This window comes from Rhyacophila brunnea, unplaced genomic scaffold (assembly GCF_057557595.1).
Source record: "Rhyacophila brunnea isolate RB1 unplaced genomic scaffold, BYU_Rbru_1.0 scaffold_3, whole genome shotgun sequence".
Classification (NCBI taxonomy): Eukaryota; Metazoa; Arthropoda; class Insecta; order Trichoptera; family Rhyacophilidae; genus Rhyacophila; species Rhyacophila brunnea.
Window position 1 is genome coordinate 27,702,661 of NW_028232965.1, and position 25,917 is coordinate 27,728,577.

Consider the following 25,917-nt stretch of genomic DNA (forward strand, 5'->3'; position numbering starts at 1 on the left):
TGATAATATAGATTATAGAGATACCATACATTAAGCCCTACTAAAATTATCTTAGTAGATGAAATTTTTGAAGTCATTGGCGAGATTAGCGGAAATTTGTATTATAGCGTAATTGCGAGTCATTCGTCAAGTAACAAGAAAGGTTTCAAATATAACCTAACGTTGAAATCTTTTGACGAATTTGGTAACATGAGTATAATATTATACTCTCCGACGACTTTAACTGGAATCTCGGCTAGTCTAACACGAAGGTCACTATCATCCTTCTGGTTGAAGTATTCGTAGTCTAGTATTTAAACAATTTTACTGATATAATAATGTTGGTATGTTATGGTTATATAAAATACCTACTTATATTTATTGGTCGAGTAATATTGTACGGTCTCCATATTAACAGGAATATGTAAATGGTTATCGATCGGACTAGCATTCTACCAGAAGCAAAGTATACCCTAAAATCTAGAAATAGTGGACAAGTTTGTATATCTGAGACCGGTCATTAGTGAAAAAGGTGGACGTGAAGCAGACAAAAGAAAGAGCACACAGATTGCAAAAAATGCCATGACACGTCTTGCCATTATACGGAAGGGACGGAGAATTTCAATTGGCAGGAAAATTATACTTCTGCAAAAATTAGTATTCCCCATATTTTTGTATGGTGTCGAGTCATGGACCTTGAGAGCAAGGAAGCGGAAAGCAATTGATGTTTTCAAAATGTGGTGTTTGCACCAATTTTTTCGTATTCTTTGGATAGAGCATAGGATGAACCAGTCAATTATCTAGAAACTACGGATGCACGAATGACTCTCGATAACACGTCTGAGACACATTATGCAGTTTTTGGATATACTCGTACTAAACGGTGTAGGCTGAATAATCTGGAAAGACTGATGGTTTTGGGTAGTTTCCAAAGAAGGTAAAGCAGAAGAAAAGTGTCGGAGCACTGGGTCGATCAAGTAAAGGAGTTTATTGAGGACAGCTTTCACTCTGCCCTGAGAGAAGCAGAGGATCGAGAGGGGTGGAGAGAGTCTTGGTGGGTCAGAGATGACTGACAATTAAGGTTATCACGATCCTCAGCCATAAGGAAACGGCCAAGAAGAAGAGAATATTATGATATTACAATTTTTGGCCAATGTGTCAGATGTCAGATATTGCTTTAAAATGTGTACCTACAGGTAAATTATTTTTTATTCAAATCATTAAAAAACTATGTTGTATGAAGAATTTATTATTATGTTGTAGATAGAAGTATAATGATACACTTTTAGTTTCTTTCAATAAAAATTGATTCTGGAATGTACCAACGGAAGATGCACCAATAAAAAATGTTGAAATATTAACGATTGTGGTTTTATGAAATTCCTTAGGAATAATAGTTTGTTTATATTCTGATGAAATAACCATTCACATAAGTGGATATGTGTGGTTTTAAATCAAGCAATACGATATTATTCTTTCATTATCGTGTACAGAATTTCTATAGACGATTGAACTAATGATATCCCTTTATATTAGTACAATAGAAATATGTTTGGAATACAATGCAAAAATGTCAAAATAACCAATAGGTTCCTTCCTTACTTTGAATATTCGCTGAGCCATTTATTGCACCATTGCATATTTTAGATTCTTCTCTTGGTCCAGTGCATATGGTGCTGCGCTCTCACCCAGAGCTCCAGGTTGGATTCCCAATGAGGTCACAATATGTGGTTTTATCAAAACATGTATGTTTTTGTGATCGTTTCATTTCTACTAATGCACTTCTGTCATTTGACCTCGTGACCTATTGTGGTATTAAAAAGAATATACCTATATATAAAAAAATGTCACAAATACATATATTATCGCGAGCTTGTAACCAATTGTTTAAAACATATGTCATATTTTATTTGTAATAAATACAGGTTTACATATACAACAATCTTTTATTAGATATTCTTATAATCGTGTAATATGATAATAAGTTTAGAAATGAATTAAAAATAACAGTGAAAATACCATATTGATTTATCAATATCATTTATGTTGAACTTTTTAAAAAACATTTTGTTGAAAAGCTATTCCAAATATTTAATTATGTATTTGTTTTTGTAATGTTAATAAAATGCAAACAACTATTAGGCTCTCCGCACACGACGAACGCTAAATGTTACAACATAAAGCAAAAAGATGCAAGCTTAAATGGAGGAACAGTTTGGAGATATTATGAGTATAATGCTTGCAATACGCGGGTGTCCCACGTCATTAGTCCAGTGGGAAATAGAAACACGGGGATCGGGAGTGTAGCTTAGATTTTTTCAATTAGTCAGCATGCAATTTATTGTTATACATAACATGTAAACGAGGGTCACATGCCAAAAATAAACGTTTGGGGCACCAAAACAAACTATAAAGCAACTACAGTCAGAATACAAATTTAATAGTATAATATAAAAATCAATAAAAACAATTAAAATTCGATAAGTAAATTATTACATAATATAGATTTAAAAAAAATATTATATTAAAATATAATGCAAGAACAATATAAAGATAGTTTCTGGATATGTAGTGAAATGGCGAGGATTCTTTCATAGATCTGGTAGAGGGTTAATTAATATTGTATTTGAATTGTCTATATTTTTCACTTGTAACCATCTTGATGTGAATATAAGCGAAGTTTGTCGTCACTGATAATATTGAAACCTCTTCTTTTTTTACCATATCCATTATTGGACGGTGGCTATGATTTTAGCCATCTTTTCCCTGTTTTTTGCTGTTCGAAAAAGGGATGGGTTGAGCTCAAATCATTCTTCAAGATTCTTGAGCGAGGATGTTCTTCTTTTGCCGGAACGTTGATTATTAAAAATCTTCCCTTGAAATATTTGAAAGTTGATACCTCTTGTGATGCCGTATGATATGGAAAAGTATGACAGAGTTCTATTTTTTACTGCTGAATTCCATTTTGACCAGATATTTAAAAATGTGCTAGTTTGCATCAGTCACAAGAATAATACTAATTAATATAAATTTAGGAAGATCAGTAACGAATAAGTATATAAATATGTACACATTATGTAGTTCATAAGAAACATTCTATAATTATTTTTATTAAAAATCCTCGTGGTAATTTAAAAATAAACGGTGCAATTTTTAAAGTTTATTCTTTCATTTTCCCCCTCGAGCAACTATCATGGGTGATTCAATTCAATTCAATTAATTTTTTTAACATATTGTGGACAATACAAATTATAAGTTTAAGACGTTCAAAACATGACATGAAACATTACTATAAAGAAGTAAAAAACGTAATAAAAGCGATAAAAATGAAAATATAAAAAAGAATTAGGAATTTATAAAATAGCGTCCACCTAAACTCACCCTCATGCAAATAGAATATATCAACATCCGAAGCAATCTGGTTGAACATAGTTATCGCCATGCCAATTGGAATTACAAGTGACAGGTTGGTTTTGCACCTTGGGAGAATAAACAACTGATGCTCTCTATTTCCAAGATAGTTATCAGGGACACACAGGTCAACACTGCCCAGAATGGCAGAATTCTCATTTGTACCTCGTATAAGTAAAAAAAAATGCATAGCTAAATAAAGATCTATACAACACAAGTTTAGTAGACCCCACTTCGTGATTTCCTACTAATTGTAGCAACGTCTAGTGGTCATTATGTGTGCATGGTTTTAATCGATAAATGACCAGACAGATTGTGCAAAATTATTAGTTTATTGTAGAAAAATATAACTTCATATTGTTGTCAACCTGTTAAAACGTTTGGTGCGACAATTGCGTCGAGATGGGTTTATCTATTTTTCTATTAATTTATGTTACATAACATAATTTAGTAAAACCCTTAATGTTTAATATACCACCAAGAATATAATATAATAAATTAGGTAAGTACAGAAATCTTTAATTTAACATGCCTTATTTTAATAAGACATTGATATATGTAATTTACGTAGTAATTGGACCAAACCTATTACAAACACTCGATGATAGCGAGCCCTTTACTGCGTGTTATTTATATATATATATGTAATATATATACATAATATATAAAGTGATTCACCGACAAATAAAACGAAAATTAAATATATCTTGTAATATTTCAATTTTGTCACATAAGCGATGTCAGCTTAATGACAAAAAATAAATAAAATTAAAGACGATTTTGTTACGCCTACTGTAATATGCGGACTAGATACCAAGACAACTTGACGATGGACATCTGTGCGCCGAGCAGTTTAATGAAATGCGCGAAAAAGCGCGTACACTACGACTTGAAACAGGATGTAAAAAAATAAAACGGATGTAGTGTACCTACAATATAATTAAAAAAATACAGTAGGAACACATGCTCAATATACCGTAGTTTTTAATGCGGTACATTTTGTGCTTTGCATATTTTTTTTTATATCGAGTATCAAAAGAATATGTCACTGCTTTTTAAAGATATGTGCAAATGAATCAATATTTTCGCAGTTTTTATATCATTTTTAAATTAAATGAGTTTGTATGTTAGGATGTATAGTTTTAATTTAAACTATTTCCGCCCTTTTTATCTATCTATAGAATAAAAATGTCACTACGTTTTATTATAATTAATTAGTATGTCAAAAGTGATACGAAACATCACGAAGACACCTTTATCTATGATGATTAAACAATGCTATATGCGTATGATGAGCAAATCATTGGTTTACATTTAATAATTATGTATTATTTAACTAAGCCTGTAACGTATTTCTATGTTATGATGTTTTGGTAAGAATAGTGTTTTTTTAATGAGTTATTTTGGTTTTTCAATAATAATCAATTGTTTACCACTTCAAATTAATATAATAATTTAACCAAAATTTAACTCTATATAAGTACGAAACTCTACAAAAATAATCTACATAATTATTAAGCTACCTATTAATTGGTGTACAATGTTTTGACTTGTGTTTTTATATATTAATACGGTTCAATTAAAAATGATATTAAACATAATAAAGGCATAATATTGTTTATTAATGACTTAAAATATAATAAAAAATACAAATACGTATGACAAAACACATACATATAAAATATATACATAATATTTTTAAATACATATATTACAAAAAATACATAAAATATAAACAAACTACAAATAAAGTATATATATTCTTTGAATTGGAATAAAGCTGATAGTAGATAATAACAATTATAACAAAAGATATCATCATAATATTGTAAAGTAATTTATTTGATATATCGTTATAATAGGCAGTGTACAAGGCCGAAACATTTAATGCTTGACTATAAAACAATTATTAAGAATTATTTGAGTCAGACAATTAAAAAAAGATCTGTTTAAATTAACAACATTTCATTGCATTTAAATGAATGCTGATCCGTTAAACTTTCTCGATATCGACGTTAGGAATTGAGCCGCTGGATTCCTCAGGTGTATTTGCTTTTGGTACTTCGGCAGCAACAACTATGGGTGAAGAAGCCTGTGGCACTGTCTCTACATCAGCATGTGCAGCTGCTATAGACGGAAGGATTCCTTGTGGGACTGGTGGAGGTGTGGGTAAATGTTCGCCAATGGGCTGGAATCCATTTTCGTCAGCAATATATCTGAAAAATTAATATATAATTTTAAAGAAAGGCGCTTTCTCAAATATTATAAGAACTTTGCGAACTAACAATCTGTACTTAATATAATTCTGAAAATATATTGAAATAGAAAATATAAATGAGATATTTTAGTACCCCGTTTACACGTTGCCGAGAGTACAAGTGTATCGTGCAAGTTGCAAGTATCGTGCAAGCTGCAAGATTGCATGCATGTATATAAAAGGTTCAGAAGCTACTGAATTTTCACGCTATAATTGGTACTTGCATGGCGGTGCGCATGCGCAGTAGAACGATAGTGGCAAACCTGCCAAAAGAAATACGAATTACACCGCACAGAATATTTGACGTCTACCAAATATCTACGAACTTGTCCGAACCTGTCTGAATCTGTCAAATAACACCATACGGTGACAACATCGCGTCTCGCTTATATATATTGGAGAGACCGCCAGCAATTTTACGTGTAAAAAGTTATTATCGCGATAGTTTTAAATAGGTACACACTATTGGTGCAAGAACATCCATGCACGTGTACAGGCGCTATAAAACTTATTATGGTATTTCATTAATATATTTTTATTATTATTATTTATGTGATATTATATAGTATTGTAGTTTTGTGCATTGAATTAGGTAAGTATATTTTTTCGTACAAAATATTACACTCCTTCGCAATAGTGCTGTCGTAAAACCCAATTTATTGACGAACCAATGAAGTTAGAAGGAAGTACGTAACGTTAAAAACTATGGAAGGTCTTCATCTATCAGTGAATTGAACTTTTGTGTTTCACGCACTTCGATGTCAAAATTTACAATTCTGTAGAAAAATATCCTTACATCCATATTATATTATATTTATATTACACATTTTTTTTTCTTTTTTACCACGTAATTTAATCACTGTTATATCAACTGTAAGATTTATTTGTTATCATTAAAAATAAATCTCAATACAATTTTTTACATTGTGAAAAAAATACATCCTCGTTAAATCAGATTTTTGTCGTTGTTCTTATCAAGAAAAATCAGGAAATTATTTAGTACAAGATTTATTGATCAACAATTTTATGAATCTATGAGATTGCTTTTGTTTAAATGAAACAACATAAATTCAATTTAGAGAAATTAAAAATATTAAGTACACGTAAAAATAAAAATAAAGTATACATAATAAAACAGTAAAACTATTTGAGTAATGAAAACAGTTACTTAGTTAATAAATGTTTGATGATAATATAATATCATTGCATATCCTTGACATTAATAATACTAAGCCTCATTAAAAATATACTTGCTAATGCATTTACATATTATACATATCTGAAACATACTCTATCAGAAAAATAACTAAATGGTACTTGAACCCACAACCATTGTAATCCGGATGCTGTGCTTAAACGTTTACGCTACCTACACACGCAGCAATCATGAATAAATTTCCTAATAACATTTAACTTTTTGTTTATATTTTAATTTAATTTAATTATTGTCTAAAATCTGTCAATACAAACCTCTACCCTGTGGAAGCCCATACGATCTTATTAGGATCGGACATGGTCGAAGAAAAAAATAAAATAAATAGACTCGATTTGATATTTATATTTTATGAAATATGTCGTTTTTAAAACAAATATAAAATACATTAAAACTATGAATTAGTAAAAAGTCGTTTCTGTACTTTGGTGAAAACTTAATTAATTAAATTTAAAAAATAAACATGACCATAAAATATTATGTAATAATATTATGACGGAATCATTCGACGAATTCACATTTTATCGCGTTTCTTTTTAATGATTTTAGATATGAATTTATTTATTAAAATTATCAATAAAATGTCTCTAAATGCAAGCTTCGTATTTTCCGCTAATTATCTCTGGTAGGTAGATTATTTGCCTTAACATTCATTGGAATAAAAATGATTAAAACAATATTTGCTAATGTTACATAAATAAAACATATTGTTCCTTCTAACCTTAGACTGATTGTGCTGCCATCAGGGGCGATGTATGAATATGATCCTCTTTGGACGTGGATTTCTTCTTCAGCTGGGGCATCTTTTAGTTCAGCATTTTCGGCTGTTCGTCTAAATGGAATGGTCTTAGAAAAGCTTTCTTCTTCTACTTTGATTCCATTGCCAGCTTCAAAACTAAAAAAATATAAAAAAACATTACTTAATTAAAATGTATCCTAACAAATTTAATGAAATAAAGTCGTTTATTTAAAGTTTTATCGCTGAAGCCTAATGAACTTAAAAAATGTTAATTTTAATTATAATAATTGCGTAATAAATTAAATTTTATTCAAATATGTTTTACTAATTCTTATAAAGTTTTATTAGTGAGGTTTATAATAATTTATGTATTTATAAAGAATAATATACAATCCAAATAAATGTAAAGTTATATAAAATTTGCATATTTTTATATGTATGCTATAATCTAGAAATCTGCAGCATACTTTGTAAAAATATATACATTTTTCATTAAACCCAAATGAATGTTTATATTTATGGAACAATTATTTTTAAAAGTACCACTTCTATTGGTTTCATTTTAACTTAAAATATTTATTTTTATATTCTAAGAATTGCAATGTATTTGATATACAAATAATACATATTCACAATACGGGTTGATACTATGACGGAATTATACATTTAAAAGTATACGCTGAAACATATGAAACAATAATAAATACAATTATAATTTACCTGAATTTATAAGTGCCATTTGGCTCAAGTTCTTCAACCTGCGTGAGGATTGGAACCGGAGTTGGTGCATCACCAGCCGGAACTTCTCCATGTGGCGCAGAGTTGCATAACGCAAGGTGCAAGCACACTACCAAGAAACCTGCTTTCCACATATTAACTTTAATGATAATACTTTAAGACGATCACAGTAATCCAACAAGCTTGTCAATGTCTTGACTTGCACTTTGATGACAACATGACCGTAAGACGATTCCTGGCATATTTATATGGGAGGAATTTGTTTGCATTGTAGACCCCTTCCCAATGGCTTTGTCGCTAAGTGATTCAACCTCACTTACAACGATGCGTATAATCATGAGCACCTCTGTATATACCTATACTATTTTGGCATAGTCCAAAGATTGAGAAAAAATGTTTGACTAAATTGTGAAACTGTCCATACACTCGAATAATTCAATAATAATCACTTTGTCTTTATATAGTAGTAACATAGAATTTAAAACCTCCCTTTCAGTGTTGTATATAAATTAAAACCAATAGTTATTTATTAGTCTAAATTAAAATTCATACATCTATCTATATATTATTTATTTATAGTAATAAAATACCATAAAAGTATATTTTTTGATGAAGGTTTTGGTAAGTTACAATATAATCGGACCCTTATAATATATGAGGCTGTATATGTACATATATTAACAATATTAAGTATTTGTATTGATGAATAACGTGACTTACACTTAACACTATAATATTATGAGTAGGTTGCATTATAGGAAATTCGTTTTAAAATATAGAACTGAATTTTAATAGCTACATATATTTATTTATATATATATATATATATATATATATATATATATGTACTAATTATTATTCAATTTGTTGCCAACATAAAATAATTATTATAATTTTTGTATTCATTATTATTAGAACATTTTATATGTAAATTAAAAATAATATAGTATTTCTTTTAATTCAAATACTTTTGTAGATTATACACTGTGTTATTATCTTCAGAATACGTCAAAGTTTATAAGCGTATGCAATTTTTTTTTCTTCATAATATATATCTATACCTACACATTCTTTCATAGTAATATTCCCTTCTACTATTATTTCCCCAAAAGTACGATAAAAATATTACGATAATAAATATTTGGCAGTATTTTCTATAATGTTATATGAAAAATTATTATCCTAGAGATTTACTGTTGAGTAATAATCGTTTGTGTAATTGCATGATATTTATTAATATGCTAATGACATCAATATGGTTTGAATACGATTGTCTATATACTTCGATGTTGAGATTGCCATTGTCATATATCGTTTAAGTCAACAGTACTTTCATACGAATGCATCGAATAGATAAACATTGAAAACAAAGCAAATGAACCATTAGAAAATATTATTTTAATCAGATGAATTACTTCCTTGTAAACTTGGCATAATGTGTGTATAGCGATTATGGACCATTTATAGATTAAACTATAAATACGTAATCAACCTGTATTATAGATTTATAATACAGTGATATACTTATTTATTTATTATTCATAAAATATTTTTTCGATAATGAATTAAAAGATAGATATAACTTACCTATAATTAATATTATTACCACCAGCAATAACATGTAAGCAGAAATCAGAATACGAATAGGTATAAACAGCCAACAAGTTTTGTTTTGGTTCAAATAGTGATCTCGAAAAATAAAAATCCAGACATACAAAAAACTTCTGAAGCCAGTCTTCATATATATTTAAAAAATGTCGGAGCAATATTTGGAGCCAATCATTAAAATCACTGCTAACCTTTTAGTTACCTTTTAATTACCACATTTAAATAACACGTTAATTATATCTAATGGTCAACGACTCCAAACGCGCCAGTCGCGGTGTTAGCACTAAATGAGTACGAAGCGAGGCGAATTCATTAAAACTATGAAATATATGAAGGATCTGGTCAATTGAACAAAATCCCAAGCATCACAATTTTTTGACTTATATAGTCTGGTCATGTCTAATATACGGATCGATTGGTCCGGAATGTCTGATCGAATGAAATCGTCTGGTCACTATACTGATGAAATATATAACCTACAGCTACACACTTATTTTTTATATAATACTAGCTTTTTTATCTTGATTTACCTTTAACGCTTATAATGAGATAGGGAGACATGGGGGTAAGGTGAAAGAAAAGATACACGTAAACGCAAATTATAAATTTGAAAATAAAGAAATCATTCATTATAACCAGGTCGTGAAAGAAAACAAATGAGAGGATACTCTTCATAATAGTTTGACAGATGATTTTAAAATATAAATGTGATTTTAATAAAAAATATATATATCGTAGAACTAAAGTAAATCTAATAATGTTGTCAAGTGGCACTGCCACCTGGTATTTTTTCCTAGTTGATAATATTACTAGTAGCGTAATGTGACATGGGGGTGCATATTTTATACAGAAAGAAAAGACCACAAAATAAACCAATAGATGGGGAGACAGGTAAGATAACCAAATTTATGAAGTGAAAATAGTCAGGATATTTTTTTTCTATGACTGTATAACCGTTGTACAAGTGCAGTCAAATAATAACAGGTACTTATGGAGCACGAAATGGCCAAAAAGTTACCCTAAAACCCGTTTGACGAACTCAACAATATCGGAGCAATTTCGACAGTAAAGAACTAGTGACTGAGACTAATTGAGACACTGAAGACTTTCATTCAGCAGTACCAGCGCAGCAAATGATGATGATGAATGATAACACTATCAAATTATAGTAATTGAATATCGTCTAAAACGTCGTAATAATAATACGATTTTAGTTTTGGAACAAATTTATTCCAAACGCAACATTAAAGCATGCCTACAATAATTGGCATATCCTGTCACTGCGTGTAGACATATAAAAAGTGAATTATTTATGTAAATTAGGTGCTGATTTTTATATTATTATTAAGATGTCCTCTAATAAAATAAAATTGGATTGATATTGGCGATGAAATACATTTTTATAGATCATTATTATCGCTTTTAAATTTAATGTTTTCGTAAATAAAAATGTCGGATATATACTTTTTAACGACACACTAGTTGTATAGTGTTTGTGTAGAATTGAAAATAGTTTAATTTAATAAAAATTTCCACGATTGGCGCAACAGTAAGTTATATAATGTTTGGAACTTTCACGGTTGTTTCTACTGCTAGAAATATTTATAACATATTTTTATGTAGGTATACATACTCATTTTAAAATGATGACGAGTTCTTTATTCAGTGTTCTTTATTCTTGAGATTGATGCAAACTAGCATTTTTTCTGATCACAATGTTGTTAGCAACAAGTGAAGATCACATATTATTATATTCACGATATTGATACGGTTATAAGCCTTTGAGAGCCCTGAGAATACCCTGACTAAAACCAGATTCAATAAAATAATATGTAGGATTTCCTTAACCTTTCCTGTGTTTACAATAAAAATATATAAATTAGTCTAGAGCGGTGGAAACGTACATTGTACGTTTTTGTATATTTAACTTGAGCTCTTGTATCATTTTGCAGTTTTATGAGACTTTTTTAACTGAAGCTTTGACTACGATATGCTGTCATATCGTATCTTCTCATTTCAGCGAGTATCCGTTGTATCAAATTATCTTAAAAAACTTTATATAACCTACAAAGATCTTCCGTCTTTCCCAATGACATGTGCAAGTCGGTGTTCTACTTTGTATCGTTCAAATTCAGGACATCGTACCATTATGTGTGCAATTTCCTCCTAAACACCATATTCATAGTAGAGCTGCAAATTGCTTTTATCTATGAAGAACATCAAATTTCTTACCCACTGTGTGGCTTGATCTTAGTCTCCATATCAGTTTGAGCTCATTTCTACCCAGAGGTGATTCAGCACACCAGGACATCGGGCATAGAGAAAGTAGTATGAATTTACTCCATTTCCCTTTGCTTGGGGATGTCATGTGGTTATAATCTATCCACATGCTTTGAAGCATTTGCTTAATGAACTTATTTTGGTTTAAGCGTTCTAAGAACCATTGATATGGCGTGCCTAATTAACCAGATTTTTTGCGAATTTATCCGATTTTTCATTTCCCTTACCGTACGAGACTGTAAGAGAATGCAATTTAATTTTAACCAATTGCATTCACATCACAATATTTATATCTATCATAGAATTGATTTAAACTTTTATATATAGCGATTAATTATATTTACATAAAAAATCATCATCCTATATTTTAATGTAAATATTTTCCAATGAAGAATGAAATAAGTTGTATTCTGATTACTTCTGATGTTGATTTTTAAAAGGTTAAGCTTTTCGGAAAAAGCAAGAATGACTTTTTTTGACATTATGAGATTAAAACTTTTCACCAATAACTGTTTGTTTAGAAAAAAAATGTATACTTTGTCTAATGATAAATATATTAATTAACTTAAAACTATTCGAGGAATATTTCCTTATAAACCTACTACATATTATGAATTTATATTCCTGTGATAATAAACTTATTCAATTTTAATATTTTTAAATAGTTTTCATAATATAAATACTATACGGAGTCGAGTCGTGGACCCTGAAGGCAAGAGAACCGAAGGCAATTGATGCCTTTGAGATGTGGTGTTGGCGCCGAATGCTTCGCATTTCTTGGACGGAGCACAGGACGAACCAGTAAATCATCCAGAGACTGAAGATAAAGGAACGGCTCTCGACGATATGTCTGAGAAGAATTCTGCAGTTTTTTAGACATATTGTCAGGCGCGGACCGGAAAACCTGGAGAGACTGGTAGTTTTGGGTAGCCTCCAGGGAAGGCGAAGCAGAAGAAGAGCGTCTGCGCGATGGAGCGATCAAGTGAAAGAGCTGACTGGGGGCACCATCCATTCTGCCCTGAGAGAAGCGGAAGATCGAGAAGAGTGGAAAGTCTTGCTCGCTCAAAGGATGACGAAATTTAAATGTGGTCACGATCCTCAGCCATGAGTGCACGACCAAAAAGAGAAGAACAATACAATATTATATTCCTACTTTGCTTTACTTTGGCTTTGCTGAGCACCTCTAGGTGTTGATTTTTTGCATGTGGCTACTTGATATGTCCAGTGGCCACAAGATAACAACATGGCTCCTGGCTGAGAAACACTGTAGTAAATAATGTCATTTTGTAGCCATAAATTTATGTTTCATATAGTAACCTCATACGTACAGCACGTCTGGCTTTAAAGTTATAGTGCATTTGTAAATATTTTGCTTGCCAAATTCATCTGTGATCCAATGTAAGGGATGAATAACTAACAACTAAGCCTTTTAGTAAATTCATGTGTCACTGCGCAAAATGGTAATTTACCTATGTTTTACCTTACTGTTTTCATGTTTATCTGTTATTTTTCTTCATTATCAAGACGCAAATTTGTCACATAGTGTCGTTTCTGACAAAATAAATAAAATGTTACTTGCATGTTCATGTCATAATATACTTCTCAGAAATGGCAAAGGACATTAACTCCATTCGGTAAAAAATGATAAAAGTATTTAATAATGTCGTAAAATTTTTAATACACTTCTGTATTCTCAACATAAAAAAAATAATGGACACTTTTATACATTTTTATATTACAATTTACGTTATTGATGTATACAAACGCAGTTCATATTATAAGAATCAAAAATAAATCTATTTCCATTAATTATTCAAAAAAAAAGCTTAATAGATTCAACGCTACGATGTCATGCAGTTTTTATACGTCTATTGGAACTGTGTTAAGGCAAAAATTGAAGAATTGATCTTGCTGTATTGGTCAAACTTGAGTAGTTCTGCTTATATGATACTCAAATATAATATGTATTTATTTAAGATAAGTGTTTGAAATGAAATTGCATACGTTTAGTATCGTTAATCACTTAATAAACGATGAAAGTGAGAAATTTAGCAAGAACGTGTTGCGTAATTAACTTTTAAAGATTTTGGTAAATGTTAGAAAAATCAGGCGTATTTAAAAATAAACAAATCACCACGTCATTCATCACACAGATAATCCTTGAAACAAAAGCCTGCAAATGTTATTTCAGTAATTAGAAATATATTTCTTTTTAATTTAAGATTTTATTCAAGATTTTAATCTTTAAAAAGGAGATATTTTGAATTGTTTTTTGAATCCTCGCGGTTGTTTTTGTTAAAATTCAAAAAATTGATGATAATACATAATTTCCTATTCGACACTGATCCGACCAGGGAAACAAAACGACTGAAACATTATGTGGTTTTATGATTAGAATACTAAAATAACATCGATTACTCAAAGGGTAAGAGCACTCTCCCGAATAGTGAAAAACGTCACACCTAACTTCTTATATTTACATATTCGACCTCCTTCATTAATCATTGTTAATTTCTAACAAATTCCTAATTTTACTTTTAAATTTATTAAAAACAGGTGGCCGATTATGTATATAAATGAACTATATATCTTTCAGAATTTTAATAAAGTAACAGATATTATATAGATGTATAAAAAATAAAAAGTCCGTTACAGAAAAATCTCAAATCGTTCCGTGTCTGAAACCTCTTTATGAACTCTGATACAGGGTATTTATAATAAACAGTAGGGTTAGTTATAAAACCATGTAAATTTGCAATAATTGCTGAAATTACTTTAATAAAAGAAATATAATATAATATAATTGCTTCCCTAGAGACAAAGACTTTCCATATTTGTTTAGGATGATACCTAATGAAAAAAATACACACACTCGTCTGTGATAATTCTATTTTCGCAAATTCAAATAAATCGTTTGACATACGTATAATCATGACCAATACAATGAAAATTTAACGGTGAGAAAAGTAAATATAAATCAGCTTTCAGCATCCTGTTAAACTTCATTCAAGGTCACTACTTTTACGTGCAAACAAAATGCGAGTGCTCACACCACAACTAATACATTCTAAAGAAGCTCTATGCATACAAATTGCATTTTATTGAATGAAATTAGTTATGCTAGACATAAAACTGTGCCTGTATTAATTTCTTAAAAGAATGCTAAATATTTAAACTGTCAGAAGCTTATTTTTTATCATTAATTTTATGCAGATCTACGAAATATTATTAGAAAAGGAAGTGTATATTTGTTTGATCTTGATAAGGACACAAATAACATTTTGACAGTGACATGATTCTGTTATGGTATCTAACATTAGGTTGTTGTAATATTCTTACAATTATAGTTAACAAACACTTATTTAGTAATATAATTAAAATTTTACACTAAATTTAAACGTAAATTTATTTACAAATTTAAAACTCATTCAGCGCTGACAACACGGCACGGCTGTTGTGTCGGCATTAGATGACCATTGGATACTATTAGCATGATAATTAAATAGTAATTAACTGGTCTACGGTGAATGAGTTAAGGCGTTCACAATATGACCTAAAATAAGTGTTTAAATAAAAATAGGTACATGGTAATATGAGTAAAAAAATATCTATATCTATCTATATATATAAAACGAAGTCGGGTTAGTTACACCATTTATAACTCAAGAACGGCTGGATCGATTTTTATGATCTTTGATTTATTGGATTTGTCTCCGCCCCGAATAGCAGAATAACTATTAAAACATTGGATAAATCACGGAAAAAATAAATTATGAAGAAAATTAATTTTCTCATACATTTTGTATGGAAAGGCTTTTGACTGACATCGATGAATTTGAACGATGAAAACCTCGCGCATTCGAAAATAAAAGAAAATCACAAAAAAATTAAATCCGTATACAACGCCATCTCTGATACATGACAGAAACAATAAAGAAGAAACAAACAAACAAAAGAAAGAATGATTCAATGATAGTCGAAATGTCTAACTGTCAATGGTGTAGTGTGCCCAACATTTCGTGCTTCATCTCAACAGCTCAAGTTTCTTGAAAACGATACTCATTGGGATATGAAAATCGCTGAAGCAATTGTTTCTGCATCTCCATGCTTCCCATCGAATCCACCTGAACTATGGAACAAGTGAAAGGATGACATGTCAGAAGACATTTTACATCGAATTTGTGTCAGTTCAGGGAATCCCGATCTCGAGGTGAATGAGGAGATACATAACCAGGCTTTGTCGGCAAAAATCCTGTCGCTGATGAACTACACTGTTAATCATTGCGTCTTTGGGGATACTCGATGCTAGATGTATTTGATTGAATGGCAAAAACGAGGCTTACCGCATGCACACATTTTTATTTGGTTAGTTGAAAGAATTTGACCAGACCAAATAGATGACATCATATGTGACGAGATTCCTGATCCCGAAACCGATCCAGACCTGCATGATGTTGTAATTACTAACATGATTTATGGACCGTGTGGCGCCATCAACCCCCAATCACCGTGCATGGTCGACGGCAAGTTTTACAAGCGTTATCCACAAAATTTAACGGCAGAAACTATCACTGCGAAAGATGGTTATCCACTATATCGGCTTCGATCACCCAATGATAACGGTAGAACTATCACAACGAAAGTGAAAGAAAACGATATCGTGGTCGACAACTCTTGGATTGTTCCGTATTCCCCACTTCTTTCCAAAACATTCAAGGCGCATTGCAACGTGGAGTATTGCAATTCAGTGAAGTCTATCAAATACATCTGCAAATATGTCACCAAAGGCAGCGATATGGCAGTTTTTGGTGTTCAAACTCCCAATACCAACGATAAAATCACGCACTATCAAGTTAGTCGATATGTAAGCTGCAATGAAACGATTTGGCGTATTTTCTCATTCCCCACGCATGAACGTCATCACACCGTTGTACATTTGGCGGTGCATCTGGAGAATGGTCAACAAGTTTATTTCAACGCATATAATGTTGCTCAACATGCTGAAACACCTCCAGCAACAACATTGACCAGTTTCTTTTCGATTTGCCAAAGCGATCCGTTTGCACGAATGTTGCTCTTCTCTGAGATGCCATGTTATTACACTTGGAACGCTTCATCGAAGAAATTTCAATGTCGGAAGCAAGGCGATACGGTTCCTGATCATAAGGCAATAATGTGCGTTTTGTTGATGCTCTTGGTCATATTTACACAGTTCATCAGAAGAATGACGAATGCTTCTACTTGCGGTTGTTGCCGGTGAATGTTCGTGGGCCGACATCATTTGAATCACTTCGAACTGTCAATGGTGTAGTGTGCCCAATATTTCGTGCTGCATATCAACAGCTTAATTTACTTGAAAACGATACTCATTGGGACATGACAATCGCTGAAGTAATTATTGTTTCTGCATCTCCAAGTCAGACACGCACATTATTTGCTATCATTATTTCGACATGCTTCCCATCAAATCCACCTGAACTGTGGAACAAGTACAAGGATGACATGTCAGAAGACATTTTACATTAAATTCGTGTCAGTTCAGGGAATCCCGATCTCGGGGTGAATGAGCAGATACATAACCAGGCTTTGCTTTTGATCGAAGACATGTGTTACCTCATGTGCGGCAGTTTGTTAGTCAAGTTAGGAATGCCAACGCCACATCGTGGAATGAACGACTCTTTCAATCTAGAATTGGAACGTGAACGTGAATATGATTGAGATGTATTGAACCAATCAGTTCGAACGAATGTACCACTGTTGAACCCCCATCAGAAGAAAGTGTACGATACGTTAATGAAGGCAATTGATGATGAAAATGGTGGCTTATTTTTCCTCAATGCGCCCGGTAGAACTGGGTAGACATTCCTCATGTTCATGATTTTGCCACTGTTTGTGCGAGATCCGAAATTATTGTAGCAGTTGCTTCTTCCGGGATAGCGGCCACGTTGCGAGAAGGATGCTGAATGGCTCATTTAGCGTTGAAATTGCCGTTAAACCTTCAAACGACTCAAAAACCGATATGCAACATTGCGAAACACTCAGCAATGGCCAAAGGTTTGGAAGCAAGTAAAATCATTACCTGGCATGAATGCACAATGGCGCACAAACGCGCATTGGAAGCACTCAATCAAACTATGAAAGATCTGCGATCAAGATGTTTTGGAGGCGCAATGATTCTACTATCTGACGATTTCCGCCAAACACTACCAGTCATTCCAAGATCGACTGCTGCCGATGAAATAAACGCTTGCCTCAAATCATCGACTCTGAGGCGCTATGTGAATAAACTGCAGCTGACGACAAATATGCGTTGCATTGCTAAACGATCCATCTGCCGAAGATTCCTCCAAGCAATTGCTGACTATTGCTAACGGCCGTATTTCTGTCGACGAATCGAATGGATTGATTTCGTTTCCGCTGAATTTTTGCAATTTCGTCTCAGCGAAGGAGGATCTCATCAAAAAAGTGTTCCCGAATATCATTGCTAACCAAAAATTACAATTGGTTGAGTGAACGAGCAATTCTTGCGGCAAAGAACAAAGATGTGGATCACTTAAACTTCACAATTCAAAATCAAATCGTTGGTCCACTGCATTCCCTCAAATCTATCGACTGTGTAACAAACGAAGACGCAGCAACCAACTATCCAACTGAATTTTTAAACTCATTGGATCTGCTTGGCTTACTACCGTACAATTTACAACTGAAGGTTGGCTCGGTAGTCATTATGCTTCGAAATCTGAACCAACCAAAACTATGTAACGGAATGCGTTTGGTGGTGAGAAAACGTATGGGCAATGTGATTCACGCGACGATAATCAAAGGAATGTTCAAAGGTGAAGAAGTTCTCATTCCGAGAATTCCGATGATCCCAATCGATATGCCATTTGAGTTTAAATGAATTCAATTTCCGAATCGTCTTGCATTTGCCATGACGATCAACAAATCACAAGGCCAATCCTTGAGTGTTTGTGGCCTGAATCTAGAAAATGAATGTTTCTCTCATGGTCAATTGTACGTAGCATGATCACGTGTCGGCAAACCATCCGCTTTGTTCGTTCTCGCGTCTGACAACAATGTGAAAAATGTCGTATAGCACAACTTACTTCAATGAAGGGAATCGACCCGAGTGCAACCCATCCACCAAATAGTTTAACAGAAAGTAGTGCAATAATGCTACGCGAATCATATATATTCGCTTCAATAAAGCAAATGCCTTGCTGTCACGTGAATTACATTCATTTCAATGTAATTAAAATACTTTTCATTTTGATTTGATTTTTGCACATTTATTGAACTTAATTAATTTTGAGTATTCATAAAAACTGAATTAAATTCAGTTAATAAGTTAACACAAGATTTCTTGATTCTGAGGCGGTACGAAGTGCGCCGGGTCAGCTAGTATATATATAAAGTACATGTAAGTTCACCGGGTGAACTAAGTAGACCTTATCTTTAAAACGCATAAAACAACATCCGCCTATACTCACGCTCATCTAAGTGAAATATATCAATATTGAAAGCGATTTAATGGAACACAGTTATTGCCCTACCAAATAACATTACCAAAAGTAGGGTAGTTCTGTACGTTGGGCGAACAAACAACGGATGCTCCTGATTTCTCAGATAATTATCAACGACACACATTTTAATACTACCAAGAATGGGAGAGTTACCATTTACATTTTGTATAAGCCGGAAAAAATATATGGCCATTCATTTTGAACTTTAGTATTTTATTAAGTTTTATTACCCATTACAAGATAAGTGCTCATTTTATCATTTGTATACTATGATCACTGGCGAATTGTTTATATAATATAATATGTATCTATCTGTGTAGAGGAATAACAGCCAAATAATAATAATAATTTTGACCTATAGGTATCATAGAAATCTTTTCAAGAGTTGGAATTTCGTACGGTAGATTGATAAGATTATAAAATAGGAATGCTATTGTCGATGGCCAGCCTTGATATTTTTCTTCGAAAACATATGTAGTTTTGTAATATTTAAATAACTTAACATTTGAACTAAATAATTAGTTGAAAATTTGCACATTATACCTATGTCATAAAAAGAATTCTTAAAATAGTCTTCTTTTTCGTTTATTTTTCTTCTTTTATACTGTCCTGGAGTATCGAGATGTTTTTGGTTTCGAAATGTTTGATGATCGATTTAACTGGTCCTGTTTATGTATACATAACCACTAAAGTTGTAGTGATTAAAATATTATATGGGTGCTCTTAAAGCCTTTCATAATATAATATATATTTAGTAGATTAATCACCCATTCTCAGTTTTTCGTTATAGTTTGTAAAAGTGGTATACTTCAAAAAACTATATTTTTATTGAATGAATAATTTACATACAGGGAGAGACTCAAATCCACACCCATACAAAGGCTTTGTGTCAAAATGCTCTACCAATAATTGGGTCACGTTCTTCCCAATTATGATGAAATTCGTTTGCTTCACAAAATGCGTCAATTTTTGCAATTGGTTTTTGTGACTTGAATTAAGGTACTTATATTGATTACTGGACTACATCAGGATCTCTCCCAATTTATTTTTTAACGTACTTCAGAGATTTTTTACAGCAGTAGTATCTGAAGTATTTTTAAATGATGTATAACATGTATATAGTTTTAAGAAAATATATTCATGATTTTCATGGAATTTTTTATTTACGTGGTTTGTGTACCTACCTGTGAAAGTATGATGCGTAAATTTTATTATAATGAAGACGCATTGTGATGATTGTTGCATTTTAACAGTAAAGTTGAGTCAACAATGTGGGTATTTAATTTAATTTTATTATCGATTGCGCAGTTTTCTTGGAACCTACAAGTCCCTTTGTATCTTTGAATTGAATAACATGCACAATGGAGGTCGATAAAACCGCAGTGTGTCAAGTACAATTTCTCTTTTTGGTATTCTCATTTATTGCGTTACATTACACAATCAGTTAATTTTCTCTAAACAATAGCTAAAACTGTCATAGATTCTAGTAAATAATATCACACATGAAATACTGCCCACAATAAAATAATAATTAATAGGTTGTGAGAATCATCAGGGATGTCTAAAAAGTATTGTTGATTTTGAACAATACGTAGATATTTTGGTATGTATATAGTGTTATATTGATACGATACTGGTATTGATACATTTTGTTTCGATGTGAAACTGGTAAAGACACTGCATCTTTATATTACGCAATGGGTGCATGCGAGCATCTCTTCAACTTGTCTTTCTGTAATGATCACTCCTTGATTAAGCTGTCTTTGTGAATGGTTAATTTATACAAACGTTTTTTAATATTACACAGTTTGTTTTTCAGGGATTAATTATCCTTTATCTAATGCACTAAGTATAAAATATATAATGTGTAATATACAGTTTTATCAACATATTTGTTTTTATAAAACGATATAGGTACATGATCTGATATTTTAAGTATGCTCATAATTAATCTTAATTTTAATTATTATTAATTTCTAATTTTATTAAGTGTAAATATTATTACGTTTTATGATTACATATTATTATGCTGATTTTCCATTCGTACTCTATTTCTAACTTAGTATGGCATTGTTTTGATTCATACAAGCAGCTGTAACCCTATGTCCTTTCTTGAATTTTCGGATGATTTTTTTAGACTGACATAAAGACATTTTTAATTATCTTTCGATTCAATACTTATTCGATTCATTATCCCTAAGAATGAGTGTAAATATCGAGAAGTTTCTATTATAATAGATTCACTGGTCACCACCTTAGATTTCTGATATAATATTATTCACCTCGGGTTATTTTCAATCGGACGTTTTAAAATATATTCATATACTTTATAAAAAGGTGACATTTTCCGAAAAAATGTGACATTTTCTCTAAAAATTATTGAGTTTCTGCCACTCCTGCAATACGTATATTATAAAACAATATAATACACATGTTATATTGTATTTTAATCAAATAACCAACCGTGTAAAACTAAATATTTTTCTAATTATTTATGAAGTATTTTATAGAGGATAATAATCGTGTACCTATTACGCCAGAGATTTTGAAGAACCCACGATTTCTGCGATTTACACAATTTTCTCGCGTAAACGCCATACGTTGATTGCATGACACTCCTATGATTTATAAATACCAGCAAAAAAAATGAAGAACTTCACACATACGTTCAATGTTAAAAATTGACATTTCCTTGTGACTCCATGCTATTTTATTAGCTTATTATTCAGAAATATGTCACAAAATTGTACCTACATCACTTATGATCTTCTAATATACTTTTCCCACATAATATTTAATCATTTGATTAATTATGTGTAATTATTCAAATAATACAATGCAGTTCCACCTCGAATTGACTGTTAACACAATAAAAGAAATTAATATTTAATCATTTTAAAGTCTTAGAATAAACATATTAAACCTGCATACTCACATGAATAAGATAAAAACGGAGTAAAGGTTTGAATTAACAGTTTTTTTACAAGAAATGGATGTAAGTCATTTGCTCAACATATTAGGTCCATACAATGATTCCAAACACACATTGAAAAACAACATGTGTGTTGTTGTTACTAGACTCAGAATTTTAGCCTGGGATCCACAAAATTATAAGCTGACGAGTAAGTCACTCGGCCATCAAGCCGGCCATGACACCGTCAAGTTTAGTATCACTATATTTTTTTTCAAATAATTTGAATACATTCTATAATGAATATTACAAAACATCTTGATACACTTTTTTCTTAATAATGGAAGCCCACAAAACCGTTTGTCAATTGTTTTTGTTGTCGTTGGAATATATTAAAATTTTAAAATTCTTGCTACCACTTTGTTTTTCTAATGGCAACGTTATTTATTTAATGTATATTTAAAAAATAAAAGAAAAAAGTTTTTTCTAATCAATTAGTACGATAAATTTTTCATCTACATAATTAACAAATCTGTTTCCTGATAAAGTTATTAAATAACTGCGTATCTATTATTTGTTTTACTAACAGCATACGGCATGATTAGGGGTTCAATACTTATATTATATTCGATTTAACTTTTCTACCAAACCCTTCAGAGCTCTTATTCTGTCAATATACGGTTCGGCCAGTAATTCTGCTAATATAATAATAATAATGATCAAATTCTACAAATGCTTTCTTTATCAACAGCTTTTTAGATTGTTACACCATACCTATGAAAACTAACTCCATATATTTACTTCTCATCCGTATTAAATATAAACAAAAATACATAGTTGAGTAATTAAAGTGTTACATAAAGGAATTCTACTAATTAATACGTCACAACTAGGGATTCCAATCTCGGGATCCCGAGCTATTTTCGATACCTATGAATCCCGGGATTGATAAACATAATCCCGAAACTTTCGGGATTGATTTTTTTATCAATTTTTATGGAAAATAAAATAAAAACGAAAATATAACAGAAAAAATACTTTTAATAACAAATAACTACATTAGAAATAAACGGAGTTTGAATGAATTTTGATTTATACCCGTGTGTTAGTTGCCGATTCATTTTATTTTTTCACATAAATTATTAAAAATGCGAAAGATTGGAAAAAACAATGCTTCGCACTATTAACAAAATAATTCCACCATGATCTTATACGTTTTACGACAGTTTCATATTTGGATGACTAATTAGATTTATGAAGCGGAAAGGCCATAAGTACACCATGATTTGCTTTACTATTTTAAATCTCGCTAGCCCATTCATTATGTCTTTACTATCAGAAACAGCAATCTCATATTAAATTCACATTATTATTTATATTACAATATTATTTACTCCATTAAACTTATTCCAAGATTGAACGTATAAAATATTAACAATAAATGTCTTAAATAGTATAAATTATACTAGATTTATTTTTGACCGATTTTATTTGTAAATATAAAAAAATTATATTAACAATGGAAAAAATACCAATCCCGAGACACGTCCCGGGATTCCGGGATTGTCAAGTTTGGCTCGGGATTGGATTTCCTATTCACAACATTTTATTAATTATGTATTTTTTGGCTATTACATTTACATTAAAAGAATCTCTACAAATTATATACTTTGAGTGTGGAATTTAAAAATCACCTCATTTCCATCTACCATATTTGCTGCTATGTATGATGGTATCTGTCAAAATGTAAAGATTTCACTACTTAACCGGTCAAAATATGTATATCTTGTATAAATATACACAGATGATTTTTCCGCCATTCCGCTATGCATATACAGCACTTTGGCGTATAGTACGGCGTTATGAATTGAAATCACCCATCAAAGTTCTACAAGAAAAACTTCCCAAGACACTGGTCGTGAATGTATGAACTAAAGTGAAAAGTTTTATATGTAAATGTTAAATATATATGAATAATAGATTTATTTTTGAATTTTATTATTAATTATCGCTTTAATATTTCGTTATAAAGAGTTTTATTAGTTATAAGGTGATTGCAGTTTAAATTGGTGATGGATTTTATTGTTTTATCCGTAGTGGTGGTGGTAAGAATAGTTTTTTTTTATATAATTTATTTTTTTAGAAAAAAGAGTATTGTGGTACCTAATACATATATTGGCCAATGCGCCAAAATGCATATTATAATATAAATTAGGTACTATTATTTTAAACAGTAGCCATGAAATAGATAAAAAAATATATAATCACTGACAATAAGAAATATAAAACTTGAAAGAAGAAGAGAAAGTAAGTTATTATGTCATATTATGAAAGTAAAATAACTACCTACTTAAATTAATACTATTTAGAAATTGCATTTCAATGTACTTTATAAATACCTACGTAGCTACTTTAGTAATTTGACAAGTACGAGTAAATGGTCTGAATAATCCAAATTAGTTCAAAATGTTAGAATCATGTAAATCATCACGACAATTTTCATACTTTCATCAAATAAAGGTATCCTGCTTGAAATGACCTTGATTGACTAAAAAAAACTTGTTAGATAATCAGCGCACACACAATAAATTTATTTCGATGCTGAGTACAATTCAAACAATTCGATTTCTTACATTTAAAAAAATAAAGTTCAAGGATTTCGCGATCGAGTAAATAGACAATTGACGCCCGATGAATTTTTATTGAAAATGTTTCAGATTTCAACCGACGACGAACTTATTGATTCAACATAAGTACAGGATGACAAGATAAGTACGAATAAATTTGTATCTTCGCTGTGGTCTTCAAAATAACATTGACTTCCTATTTTTTGTCAGCGAAATAATTTTGTATTATGAATATATCGCAAGTAAATTTTATTGACAAACACTTCAAACACATAATATGGAATAATAAAGTAAGCATTTATACTTTCTAGTCATTTATTTATGAAATTTAATAGAATTTCTTTAATAAGTTGTTTTTATGCATATAAGAGTTATTTTATGAAATATAATAATTTAAACAAAAAATATTAATTTTCATTAAAATGTTTATTTATTATAATATGGTACCAAATATTTTATTATATTATTAGTAAGCAGTGAAAAATCATTTATTTTTGTCACCAACCGAAATAACTATCGACTAAAAATAGTTGAGGTATTTAAAACTGTAAATTTTCGAATATAATTTTCATTTCGCATTTTACTATGTATACTATTTTTAATGGTATGTTATGTCAAAGTGTCTATACTT

The 25,917-nt window shown here is 30.8% G+C and overlaps 1 protein-coding gene across 1 annotated transcript; it reads right to left on the reverse strand.

The window, feature by feature from the left end:
* Positions 1 to 4,991: 4,991 nt before the first annotated feature.
* On the reverse strand, positions 4,992 to 8,561 carry LOC147068143 (endocuticle structural glycoprotein SgAbd-4-like). The gene is made up of 3 exons (XM_085952244.1): positions 8,320 to 8,561; positions 7,582 to 7,755; positions 4,992 to 5,606 (listed from the first exon to the last, which is right to left on the reverse strand). Exons 1-3 carry the CDS (start codon positions 8,469 to 8,471, stop codon positions 5,384 to 5,386), a joined length of 549 nt encoding a protein of 182 aa, XP_085808370.1. The 5' UTR covers positions 8,472 to 8,561; the 3' UTR covers positions 4,992 to 5,383.
* Between the last annotated feature and the right edge of the window lie 17,356 nt (positions 8,562 to 25,917).